At 46.2% G+C, this 13867-nt stretch overlaps 1 protein-coding gene across 1 annotated transcript in view; it reads left to right on the forward strand.

Annotated features, from left to right (window-relative positions):
* Positions 1–607: 607 nt before the first annotated feature.
* cdx1b (caudal type homeobox 1 b) overlaps positions 608–13867 on the forward strand; it is a 47500-nt gene continuing 34240 nt past the window's right edge. Inside the window, exon 1 of the mRNA XM_068043052.1 lies at positions 608–1040. Coding sequence (XP_067899153.1) covers positions 608–1040 — 433 coding nt within the window. The remainder of the gene's footprint in view (positions 1041–13867) is intronic.

Genomic DNA, 13867 nt, shown 5'->3' on the forward strand with positions numbered 1-13867 from the left:
CAGCAGATTTTTGGATGAGCTGAAGTTTAGGGAGGCTGGAAGATGAGAGGCCGGCCAGGAGACTAATGGAATAGTTGACTTTGGAGGGAACAAAAGCAATCGCAGCCAAAAACTGGTTTAGTGGAAATTAGTTAACCTAGCGCTCAATATCTAGCATGAAAGGTGGATCTCTGTACCACACAGAACACTGTAAGGGATGTGACTTAACTGCTAAATTAACTTGTTAAGTTGTTTCCTAACCTTTCTCTCTCTGAGCCTGGTGTTTTCTTTCTCAGCACTTCACCTGGCACTGGTTAGAGGGGCAAGGGGATATAGAGAGGATTTCTCTCCTCCTTAACCTTTGTTACTCTGTTTGAAGTTCTCAGTCTCTAATCTCTGGGAGTGAAAAAAATTTCTTTCAATGCAAATTTGTGAAGAGAGAGAGGGAGAGATGTGACGTCAGAGTGTGTTTTAAGTAAGAGATAGTTAATGAGAAACCGTGTGTGTGTGTTTGTGTGTGTGTGTGTGTGTGTATCAGGGAGGAGTGTTACGAGCTGTGTGTGAAAACCAAAACCGCCCTTTGCAGGCAAGTGGAGAGTCAGCATGTTCCAGGCTGGAGTCAGCCAACATGTACGTCAGTTATCTCCTGGATAAGGAAGGCAGCATGTATCCCAATTCCGTGCGGCACCCCAGCTTGAACCTAAACCCCCAGAACTTTGCACCTCCTCCTCCTCCTCCTCAGTATTCCGACTTCACTGGTTACCATCATCACGTCCCTGGGATCAACACTGACCCGCACCACCCTCAGCCAGCTGGCACTTGGGGCTCCCCTTACGTCTCGTCCCGGGACGAATGGCATGGCTACGGAACTGGTGCTCCTGCCGTCACCTCCTCGCCGGGGCAGCTGGCCTTCAGCCCCTCCGACTTTGCGCCCGTGCAGCCCCAGGGGGGGTCCGGCCTGCTGCCTTCCATGAGCACCATGATCCCCCAACTCTCCCCCAGCTCCCCGAGGCGGAATCCCTACGACTGGATGAGACGCAACCTTCAGCCGACCCCTCAAGGTAAGACAGGGAGTGGGAAAGCTCGGTTGGTTTTTCCTCAGCTAAAGCCCAAGGCCCAGGGCTGCTGCGGATGTACGAGAGAGCATTAATCCAGATGTTTATGGTGAAATATGTCTGAGCAACGAGCTGGTAGTCAAATCTGCTCCTGTGAAGTGTCCCAGGATGGTTTGCTGTGTTGAAGGTGCTATATAAATGTAGACTGTTGTTGGTGTGGCACTGCTGTGTTGCATGGTTGAAATGGCTGACAGGCACACACTCATAGTGGGCAGTGGGCATGTAGGGCAGTGTGGGGAGAGATCAAAGGTATCGCCCAACAGAAAATTTCAGTAGGTGTTGGTAGGTGGGGTAGAGCTAACCAGACCAATCATTTTAACACTAGAATGACAGAGACCCGAGGTGTGGGGGAGGGAGAATGGGGGTTAGGGGGAGGGAGGAGGAAGGTGTTTGAAGGCGACAATCTTGTTTCTTCAAGGAAAGAGAGGTTTTGTAGATTATTGGATCGAGCAGAGATTGTGAGCTGGAGGAGGTTGCGATGGGGAAGAGGCCGCGAAGGGATTTGAAAATGGATAAATGTCTGGAAGGTGTGGGCTGATGAGCTGCAAGAATTCAGACTGCATCGGATATGAACCTTTCTCTCTATTCCTTCCTCGAAGCTCCAAATACCTGCTCTCCCACTCCAGCCCAGCTCATCCCCAGACCCCAACTCCACATCTCGCTCAGTCCTCCCCCTCTATTTCCAACAATCAACAGGTTTCCAAAGCTAGCTCAAATGTGGTGTCACCTAATCAGTGACTAATCTCACCTTAACTGCTAATTTTCAAAATCCTTCACTGTGAACTCTCTCAAGACAAAAAAAACCCTCTCAAAATGAAATAAAACCATAAAGCAATTCTTTCAGAGTTTTACTTATTGTGGAGGTAATCAGATCTGTTCAAGTATTGACTGGACCATGGCTTCTAACATTAGTTAAATGCTAGAAAGGGACACAGCCCATATTGTACTAGACCCTTGGGTAACTCCTTAATGAGACAGCGGCAGTAGATTTTGAGTTTGCGGGATTGTGTAAAATAGAGATTAGCAAGTTGCCAGCTGGTTTTACATCTCTCCCAAATTGACTTCAGTGAGAATAAAAATGGAGCAGTTATTTAAAACGTGCTGCTAAGTCGCCATTGTGGTTAAGAAGGCATATGGAACCCTTTTCTTTATTAGCCGAGGTATAGAATATAAGAACAGAGAGGTTATGCTGGAACTGTATGAATCATTGGTTAGGCCACAGCTTGAGTACTGTGTGCAGTTCTGGTCACCTCATTACAGAAAGGATGTAATTGCACTAGAGAGAGGGTACAGAGGAGATTTACGAGGATGTTGCCAGGACTGGAAAAATGCAGCTTTGAGGAAAGATTGGACAGGCTGAAACAGAGAAGGCTGAGGGGAGATCTGATTGAAATGTACAAACTTTTGAGGGGCCTGGATAGAGTGGGGGTGAAGGGTCTATTCACCTTAGCTGAGAGGTCAGTATTGAGGGGGCATACATTTAAAATGATTGGTAGAAAAATTAGAGGGGAGATGAGGAAAAACGTTTTCACCCAGAGGGTGGTGGGGGTCTGGAACTCACTGCCTGAAAGGACAGTTAAGGCATAAACCCTCAACTCAGTCAAAAGGAGTCTGGATATGCACCTCAAGTGCCGTAAGCTGTAGGACTACGGACCAAATGCTGGAAGGTGGGATTAGAATTTCGGCCAGCACAGACATGATGGGCCAAGTGGCCTCTTTCTGTGCCTTAAGCTTTCTATGATTCTATGATTGCCCGTTAAGCGCCTTCGCAACAAAGTCAATATCTACCACCAGAGAGTGTCAGGTCGACCAAGGATCAAACAAAAACAATTTGAACTTCCTCATTGGCAACAGCACAAGAGAAAGCTATGGAGAGTCTGAGGAAATTCAGGCCCATTGATTGTGAATTTATTACAATTTGTTTTAAACAGTTCGACCCAGCAGCTAGGAATCCAGTGTGTGAGTAGTAATAAGGGGAAGAATTACACAGTATTTACAGCACAGAAACAGGCCATTCAGCCCACCCTACTTCATTTCACCCCATCAACAAACCTTCCATTCCTTTCTCCCTGTTTATCCAACTTCTGCTTAAATGCATCTATAACATTCGCCTCAACCACTCCCTGTGGTAATGAGTTCCACATTCTCACCACTCTCTGGCTAAAGAAGGTTCTCCTGAATTCCCTCTTGGATTTATTAGTACCTATCTTATATTTACACCCATAGACCTGGTCTCCCCTCACAGGAAACTTATACTGTCATCCTCCGTTATATCACTGCTCAGATAATTGAACCTGTTTCCGTGAGTCTGCAGAGAAATGTGGGTAGAGCAGGTAGCCGGAAGGGGTGATAGAGGCAGAGGCAGGAACCCTCACAACATTTAAGAAGTATTTAGATGAGCACTTGAAACGCCATAGCATACAAGGCCACGGGCCAAGTGCTGGAAAATGGGATTAGAATAGCGAGGTGCTTATTGGACGGCACGGACACGATGGGCCAAAGGGCCTGTTTCTGTGCTGTATAACTCTATGACTCTAAAGAGCTAGCACCGACCTGAGATTAATGGGCCGAATAGCCTTCCTCAGTGCTGTGCGTTTCTATATCCTGTGAAGTCTATTTCAATAAGGCCGTGCAAAGTCTAAATCAACAATTGAATAAAAGATTTAGTAGGGATGAAATTTTGGATCTGATAATTGAGTATTAAAATTCTCATAATGGTTTTCAACCTGTCCATGGCTTTGCCCTCCCTCCCTATCTCTCCGAACTCCTCCAGTCTTACAACCCTCCAAGATCTCTGAGCTCCTCCAATTCTGGCCTTGTGTGTATCCCTGATTTTAATCGCTCCACCATTGGCAGCCCTGCCTTCAGCTGCCTGGGCCCTAAGCTTTGGAATTCCCTCCCTAAGCCTCTCCACCTCTTTATTTCTCTCTCCTCCTTTCAAGACATTTCTTAAAACCGTCCTCCTTGACCAAGCTTTTGGTCCCCTGTCCTAATACGTCTTATGAGTCAAATTTTGTCTGATTATTTTCCTTGGGGCATTTTACTATGTTAAAGTTGCTATATAAATGCAAGTTGTTTTTTGATTGGGAAGTTCTAAATTAAAACTGTATACATCAGCAGCACAAAGAGCACAGAGTTTAAGAGGGGATGCATGACGGTTGTACTAAACAGCTTGGTTTTGTGTTCAATATATGGTCTAGTGAGTAAAACTCCTTGGGTGGAATTTTATTCTGGTGGCGGAGGTCTCAACGTCAGGGGGGAAAGCGACTCCGAGATCCCCGTGCCAGCTCTTGTATGGAAGGTCCTCCGAATTTAGTGCCAATCAGGCACTTAACTGGACAGCGGCAGGCCTACTATAAGATTTAGGATCCTGTCACCAGAAGTCCCGGCCTTGCACAGCTACCAGCGAGTCAGAGGCCAGCAGCTGCAGTGGCACCGCGGAGGCACTGGCTGCTTCTGTAGCTGCAGTGATCAGATACCGAGGAGCGGCACTGGAACCAGGCTCATGGTAGGTCAGGGCAGGAGGGGTATCGCAGGAAGGGGTTCACGGGGGAGGGGGATAGGGGGGGTCGGCAGCAAGAGCAGGGGAGTGGCCCTCAGTGGGCCCCCCCTTTCCTGTTAAAGGTGCCTTTTAATGAGGGACCCCCCTCCCCCATCCCTCCCACAGCGGGAAAACAGCCCGTACGGTTTTTCAGACCTGGCTTCCGTGCAGCGACGGGTCTGCCCACCGCACGGCTAATTGCAGCTGCGGTGGGAATAGGCCCTTAATTAGGGGTTAATTGCCCAGTTAAGGACCTCATTTAGTGGTGAGGCAGGAAGGCTGTTTTCAGGCCTTCCCGCCCGGGATTAAATTTCGGCGGAGGCAGGATGGTTGGTGGGGGATCCCCACCCCCGCCACCATCCCACCCGATTTTATGCTCTCCCTCCCTCCAAACCCGCCACGGGGGAGAGCATAAAATTCCACCCCTTGTGTCGAAAGCAAGGTGGCCTCAACACAGCTGTATGTTTCGAAGGAGAAAAACCTTATATCGTTTCTTAGCATCCCGTCTTAGCAGTGACTTGTTTCACAAGCGATGTCATTTTGTTTGTAAGGCCCCTTCTCAAGCCTCGTAAAGCACTGCGGAAATGTCCTCGAGACTTGTCAGCATTATTTCTAGGGGGTTACACTATCCTACGCGTTTGCCTTTGCGTTCTTGAGCAGACTCCACACAAACTGTGAATCTCCAAAAGGACCTTCCCTGAGCCCCGCTCTTCCCCCACTGAGCTCCTGAGTCCACCAGAGGCCACATGTCTTTAAACTGTCCGCCTGCATTTTACAACAGGCAGTACAGTTAACCGACCGTTTCACAACAACTTGCATTTACATAGCGCCTTTAACATTGTAAAATATCCCAAGGTGCTTCACAGGGACAAATATCAAACAAATTTTACATCGAGCCACATAAGGAGATATTAGGGCAGGTGATCAAAATCTTAGTCAAAGAGAAAAGTTTGAAGGAGTGACTTAAAGGAAAAGAGAGGGGTAGAAATCCAGAGAGGTATAAGGAGCGAATTCCGGAGTTTAGGACCCAGGCAACTGAAAGGGACAGCTGCCAATGGCAAAGCAATTAAAATCAGAGATCTGCAAGAGGCCAGAATTGGAGGAATCAGCGATCTCGGAGTGTTGTGGGGCTGGAGGGGGTTACGGAGATAGGGAGAGGGCGTGAGACCATGGAAGGATTTGAAAACAAGGCTGAGGATTTTAAGATTGAGGCATTACTGGATGGGAGCCGATGTAGGTCAGTGAGCACAGTGGGTGCTGAGTGAGCGGGACTTGGTGCGAGTTAGGATACAGGAAGCGGAGTTTTGGATGAGTTGAATTTATGGAGGGTGAAAGATGGGAAGCTGGTCAGGAATAGTCGAGTCCGGAGGTTTTGCAACTGTTGGAGATGAAAGAAATCTCCTCGACAGATTGGGGAGCTATGGGGAATAGTTTTGTGAATCTATCGGATGTTCTGTATTAGTTGGAGTTTTCTCAGTGTGCTATACATATTGTAGCAATAATTGTTAATGTAGAACCTGTGATCTGGTTGCATTTGAACAGAAAGTCCCATTGCTAAATACATTGGAAGAGGGTGAGTGAACTTGCCTGTGAACAGTCCCTTGCACTCAAAGTGGAGGTAACACTTCTAAAACTGAATAAAACGTGTTAGATTTAACCACGTCCTCTCTGAAAACATTGTAATTTAATTTTCACATTCAGGAGAAATATTCCTGCGATGCAGTCTGTTCCTGCAAGCTCAGCTCATGTCTCGTGATAAAGCAATCTGAATTGTCCAGTAATCTGAATGAAACAATAGGAGAACAGAATGGAAATTTAATGCTAAAAAAATGTATTAATTGTCTTTGAGTTGTTTGTAGATGATTCCCCTGTCATCTCTGTGCTGAATTTAAAGCGCCATAGTCACTTTGTCTGATTGCAGCAACACACACGTACTCACACGCTTTTATCCATAATTTCATTGTTTTACTAAAGATGTTAACCCATTTATTTTTAAAGGGGTGGCACTCCTTTGTTAAAATAGGAGACGGGATTCTAATAAATCCAATAGGGAAGTCCCTTTATTCAGAGAGTGGTGAGGATGTGGAACTCGCTACCACATGGAGTAGTTGAGGTGAATAGCAGAGATGCATTTAAGAGGCGGCAAGATAAACACATGAGGGAGAAAGGGACAGAAGGATATGCTGATAGGGTGACATGAAGAGGGTTGGGAAGAGGCTTGTGTGTAGCATAAAGACGGGCATGCATGTATTGGGCCAAATGGCCTGTTTCTATTTTCTAAATTCCATGTAATTCTATGCAACACACCAGTGATTCATACCCTCAGTAGAAACTGTGTCGAAGAGCTATGGAGTTTGGAGGAAAGAGAGGTGATCTCATTCAAACATACAAAATTCTTACAGGGCTTGACCGGGTGGATGCAGGAAGGATGTTCCCTCTGGCTGGGGAGTCTAGAACCAGGGTACATGGATCAGAATAAGGGACAGGCCATTTAGGATTGAGATGAGGATTAATTTCTTCACTCACAGGGTGGTGAATCTGTGGAATTCTCTGCCCTAGAGAGCTGTGGATGTTCAGTCATTGAGTATGTTCAAGACTGAAATTGATAGATTTCTACATATTAAAAACATCAAGGGATATGGGGATAGTGCAGGAAAATGGTGTTGAATCAGCCATGATCTCATTGAATGGCGGAGCAGGCTCGAAGGGCTGAATGGCCTACTCCTGCTCCTGTTTCTTGTGTTCTTATGTTCTTAAAACATATTTTATTTGTAAATATGATGGGAATTTCTCCAAATTATTTGATTACATTAACAAAGCATGTGTACAGTTCATCATTTATCTCAGTTACCAAGTATGCATGATAAATTCAAAGTCTTATAAAATTAGTTACATAGCAAATAGAGGCATTCAAAATCATGAGAGGTCTGGACAGAGTAGATAGGGAAAAACTATTCCCACTGACGGAAGGGTCGAGAACCGGCGGCCACCAATTTAAAGTGATTGGCAAAGGAACCAGAGGCGGCATAAGGAAAAACGTTTTTTATGCAGTGAGTGGTTAGGATCTGGAATGCACTGCCTGAGAGTGTGATGGAGGCAGGTTCAATAGTGGCTTTCAAAAGGGAATTGGATAATTATCTGAAGAGAAAAGATTTTCAGGGCTACGGGGAAAAGATGGGGGAATGACACTAGCTGAGTTGCTCTTGCAGAGAGCCGGCACGGGCATGACAGGCCAAATGGCCTCCTTCTGTGCTGTAACCATTCTATGATTCTATCAGAGAGAGAGAGAGAGAGCAGGTTGCGCAAAATAATACAGAATCATAAAATTTTACAGCACAGAAGGAGGCTATTTACCCCATCGTGCCTGTGCTGGCTTTATGAAACAGCTATCCAATTAGTCCCAATCCCTCTGCTTTTACCCCAATTTTCCCATGCAAATTTTCTCCTGAAAAGGAGTATTTGCCCAATTCTCTTTTGTAAGTTACTATTGAATTTGCTTCCACCATCCTTTCAGGAAGCGCATTCCAGATCTTAACAACTCTGTCCATAAAAATCATTCCTCCTCATTTTTTTGCCAATGACCTTAAATCTGTGTCCTCTTGTTACCGAACCTCGGCCAGTGGAAACAGTTTCTCTTTATTGAGTCTGTCTAGACTCCTCATGATTTTGAGCACCTCTAATAAATCTCCCCTTAACCTTCCCTGTAAGTAGAACAATCCCAGCTTCTCGAATCTTTCCACATAACTGAAGTCCCTCATCCCTGGTACCATTCTAGTAAATCTCCTCTGCACCCTCTCTAAGACCTTGACATCCTTCCGAAAGTGTAGTGCCCAGCAATGCACACAATATTCCAGCTCAGGCTTAAGCAGTGACTTACAAAGATTTAGCATAACTTTCTTTGTTTCTCTGATCTACTTGCCTCTAATTTATGGATCCCAGGATCTTAGCCTTTTTTGTTAAGTTCAAGCAATGTGTTCAAATCTTCACTTTTGTATCTGTCGATCCCAACATAACGGCTGGCTCAGAGGAGGGAGAGGGGCCAAACGGAATTCTATTGCAAGTGCACCAGTTAGAATAAACTGGTTATTCAGAATCCAGAGGCTAGAATTGTAAACCAAAGGAATAATGTTTACTGGAAAATAGCATCTCAAAGTGGCAAACTGCATTAGTCATGAGAGAATGTATTTGGATACAGGACTGGCCTCTAGTTTTACACATTGATTTAAAACTGAATGTTCCTATCAGTTTTTGACCTTTAGGTAGCAACAACAACAATTTGCATTTATGTAGTGCCTTTAACATAGTAAAAACACCTCCAAGGCAGTTCACAGGGGTGCAATTTGATACCGAGCCACATGACGAGATATTAGGACAGATGACCAAAAGCTTGGTCAAAGAGGTAGGTTTTAAGGAGCATCTTAAAGGGGAGAGAGGTGGAGAGGGTTAGGGAGGGAATTCCAGAACTTAGGGCCCAGGCAGCTGAAGGCACGGCCGCCAATACTAGTGTGATTAAAATCAGGGATATGCAGGCGGTCAGAATCAGAGGAATGCAGGAATTTTGGAGGCTGGTAGAGCTGGAGCAAGTTACAGCGATAGGGAGGGGGATGAGGCCATGCAGGGATTTGAATATGAATATGAAAATTTTAAAATTGAATAGGCGAAGAGAATGTGGTATCGTGATCCAAATGTCGAGGGAATTTGCAAACAGGTCAATGTTGATGTGGGAGGTGTAGATGGAGGTCCCTAGGGCATCTGGAGAGAGTTCCATTGTATCTCCTTCAACAACAAAGTCAATATACTTGAATAGAGGTGGAGATGTAAACTGAGCCAGTAACATTGAACAACAGAAGGAGCTGCTCTCTGTTATTGTCCTGGCCTGGTTTCTGTATCTACGGAGTTGTACTACATTGCAGTCCCTGTCCTTTGATCTGCTCTCTAGCTTTCTGTTTCTCTCAGTCTTTGTCAGACAATCTTTTTAAATTTCTAACTCCTCCCTGCAAATTCACATCAAACGAGTCTTCTCCTTAGAAAAAGATAGGCCCAATCAGCACCATCTGCTCTTGTTTTTTTAGAATTGTCTTCTCTTTGGCACTGGAAGGTCGGAGGTCAAAGTTTGTCTTCTCACTTTTGTTAGACCTGCAGTGTTAGTGTGTGTGTCTGTGAGTGTGCATGCAATGTGGTTTGTATGTGTGTGCACGTGTATGAGTGTATATCCGTGCCTCTTATGCTTGTGTGTCACTATGTATGGATGTATGTGTATGTGTGTGAGTGCATTTGTGTGTATAATCTGTATGTGAGTGTGTATATGTCTGCATGTTTGTGTGTCTGTAAGTATGTGTATACGTGAGTGTATGAGTGTGTGTATATGAGTGTATGAGTATGTGAGTGTGTTGAGTGTGCACATATCCTGTAGTCATTCCAATACACCCGCTAATCTTTACATTAAATATTCTCACTTTGAAGAACTGTGTTTGGCTAAATACAGTGATGACCTCCTGGAAAAAAACATGTACCTGGAGGTGCAACAGCACATGCTTCAGAGACAGTTCAAAATGACACTGGAACTTAGAGTACACATCGCAGACTCTGAGCCTCAAACAGGATGAATTATGATAGTTGTAATTTACTGGATCTATATTTTATCTGAAGTTGGCACAGATTTTATTGCCTCTATTTTATTGACTCATTGTCACAGTGAACTTTCATCTTTTGTCTAGGATCTAAATACACACCCTTCCTCCTCACTGCATCCTGTGTCTCTATCAAGACTTGTTTGACTGTCTACTTATCTAACTCGCTCATTCACAGGTTCCCTGCTCCCTCACTCTTGTCTCCCTGAAATTTATACCCACTGGGTAAGATTGTGTAGTGGTTACATCCTGGGATGAGTTCCCAACCACATCGCCAAGACCTGCCTCCAACTCTGTAACTCAGCCCGACTCAGCCCCTGCCTCAGCCCCCGACTCAGCCCCTTCCTCAGCCCCTGCCTCAGCCCCTTCCTCAGCCCCTGCCTCAGCCCCTGCCTCAGCTCCTGCCAGCCCCTGCCTCAGCCCCTGCCTCAGCCCCTGCCTCAGCTCCTGCCTCAGCCCCCGCCTCAGCCCCTGCCTCAGCCCCTGCCTCAGCCCCTTCCTCAGCCCCTTCCTCAGCCCCTGCCTCAGCTCCTGCCTCAGCCCCTGCCTCAGCTCCTGCCTCAGCCCCTTCCTCAGCCCCTGCCTCAGCCCCTGCCTTAGCCCCTGCCTCAGCCCCTTCCTCAGCCCCTTCCTCAGCCCCCGCCTCAGCTCCCGCCTCAGCCCCCGCCTCAGCCCCCGCCTCAGCCCCTTCCTCAGCCCCCGCCTCAGCCCCCGCCTCAGCCCCTGCTTCAGCTCATCTACTGCTAAAGTCCTCATTCATGCCTTTTGTTCCCTCTAGACTCATCTATTCCAATGCTTTGCTGGCTGACCTCTCAACTTTCACCTTCCACAGCTATGAGCTCATCCAAACCTAAACAGGTCTGTGTTCTAACTTGTACCAAATCCCACTCACCCATCCCCCCACTTGTTGACCTACATTGGCTTCCGGTCCAGCAACAACTCAATTTTAAAATTCTCATCCTCATGTTCAAATATCTTCATGGCCTCGCAACCCCCCATCTCGGTAACCTCCTCCAGCGCTGAAACCCTTCAAGATTCCTGCATTCCTCCAATTCTGGCCTCCAGCGAATCCCAGATTTCCATTCCTCCACCAGTGGTGGCTGTGCTTTCAGCTGTCTAGGCCCTAAGCTCTGGAATTCCCTCCCTAAACCATTCCCAATGCACCTTAGGGAAGGAAGCCTGCTGTCCTTACCCGGTCTGAGCCTTGTTACGATCAGGTGAGAAAGAGGTCTAGGGTTCCCTTTCAGCCTTCACCTGGCCTGACTGTAACAGGGTTGAATTTTAAACACACCGTGTTTTTAGCTCTCCCTTGGTGAATCCCTCTTCACTGTTTTCCAATTCTAAGACAAAGAAACCAGCACAAACAGGCTTTCTTAGGTTTAAAGAAGAAAAGTTGAAATTTATTAAACTTAAACTCTGATTCAGTTAACGCCTATGGATACATGACGCGCCCCACGCTAGCATGCATACACGTTACACACAGGCAAATAGATTCAGAAAATAGCAGAAGAAAAATAACGTGGAAAGGTTTGAAGCAATATCTGTTGTTACGGTTCTTCAAGCTCACTGTAGAATCCTTGATTGTAGGTAGATCTTGCTTTTTGTTGGGGCCCAGTATTCTTCTTAAACCTTGTTTGCTGTCGGAGACTTTTCTCTCTTGGGGCTCATGTGTGTTCAGTGGATTCAGAGGCTCGTGAGAAAGAGATGGGAGCAGGCAGGAGAGAGATCTACTCAGTCCAGGAGCAAAACAGCGTTCTGCCCAAACTGTTTGTACAAATTCAAAAAACTCAAGTTGCCCAGCAGGTTAGTCATGTGATAAGCTGCTTTGACCATGTCCGGTTGTGTATTTGGCCATCTTAACAGCCAACTTGGAATGCGAGCTCCCCCACCTTCAACGTCTGGTGATCAAAAGTCCATTGTGGGTTGAATGTCAGGGAATGGCTGCTTTGTCCTTCCAAACACTGTCTGTTAATATGCAAATGTCTTTTCCAGCCACAGCTGATCTGTTCAACATGTCTTCTTCATTCCAGTAACAGTTTAAAATCAATGTTCATGACAAAATTAATGTGCCTCATTCTTGGCAGGTGGGGGCATAGCACAACACCTCCAAACCCAGTGGAATGAAATGCAATTTGAGAAAAGGTGCATTTCATTAAAAGATTGGAGAAAAATGTAATATACAGAAAAGAAATATGCATTTCTGTCATTCATTCCCATTCATTCATAAATCCTAAAAATTATTAACACTTGGTGCCAGTGCTGCTTTAATTGCCTTCTTTTTGGCATCCTAATAAACATGTGATTCTTTTTTTTTGGGAAGTTTCTCTTCTGTTTGCCCATTTCTGTGGCTGCCTAGGGTCTTTGTTCCTGCTGAGGTAATTTTTTTTGTAAAAAAGTCAGTAGTGGGAGGGTCTATCTTGAACTCTCTTTCAGTGCTTTGCTGAGTCATGCAAAGGCTTTTGACTTCAGGGATGGGTGGTTCGCTTTTTTTTCTGACTGTGGAGGAGGATTCTTTGCTAAACTCCCCTTTGTCCCAGAGGACACTCCTGCCTGCAGGTATTTGTGCAGACTCTACTGCATTCCCCTATGGCACTTTGACTAGGTGAGGCATCACCCTCACAGTTTCTCTGCCCCCTAGAGGCCTTTCTTTGTCTCTGTGAGTTCCTGTAAATGCTGTTAGCAACTCTGGTGGGGTGCTTCTAGAGTCTGCATTTACATAGGAGGATGCGGGGTCTAACTTTTCAAATATTTTGGGGTTGGCTGACCAGACAGTAGGGGTTTTCATCTGGGATTCCTCCCAGACTTCCTTGAATCTGCCCTCTTGGTCACTCTTTCCCCTTCTCTTTCTAAACTTTTGACAGCCTTGTGCCTGCCTGTCCCTTTTTGTTCTCAGCGGGGGTCCCTTACAGTTCACCAGCCCTCTGCTGGAGGGTTCTCCTAACACCGGTACAGGACTTAGGGGTGCAGGTTTCACTGTAGGTTGGGGTTTCCCCTCAACCTGGCACATTTGGCAACCCCTGCAGTACTCCACCACATCTTTGTGGAGTTTTGGCCAGTCAAACTGCTGTCTTATGCGAGCTTTGGTCTTTCGTATACCGACACGTACAGCCACTGTAGTCTCGTGGGCCCTTCTTAATATTTCACCCCGGTACCTCTGTGGCACCACTAACTGATGAACTACTGCCCACTCCTTGCTCTCAGGTCTGTGAAGAGAACTTCATTTCCTCATCAGTACCTCATTCTTTAAATAATAGTAATCCTCTGCTTCACTTTCAGACTGGGCAGCCTGTGCTAACTCTCACAATACTGGGTCAGCTCGCTGAGCCTCAGCTAGGAAAAATCCATTTAATTCATTCCCTGGGTCTACTAACTTTCCAAAGAAAGTCTCGAACAGGCAGACCTAGTCATCTGCCTGCAGTGCCAATGCAGTCTCGTCTGGGGGAGCTGGTTTGATCATGGTCTGACCCACTACACATTCAGGGAAACTGCAGGGGTCTGTCTCCTGCCACTGCCCTGTCTCGCTGACCTCCTGCAGTTTTTCTTTCACTACTGGTGGGGGCTACCACCTTCACCCCTGCCAGATCATTACCTAGGAGCAGGTC

Source organism: Heterodontus francisci, chromosome 12 (genome assembly GCF_036365525.1).
Source record: "Heterodontus francisci isolate sHetFra1 chromosome 12, sHetFra1.hap1, whole genome shotgun sequence".
NCBI classification, from domain to species: domain Eukaryota; kingdom Metazoa; phylum Chordata; class Chondrichthyes; order Heterodontiformes; family Heterodontidae; genus Heterodontus; species Heterodontus francisci.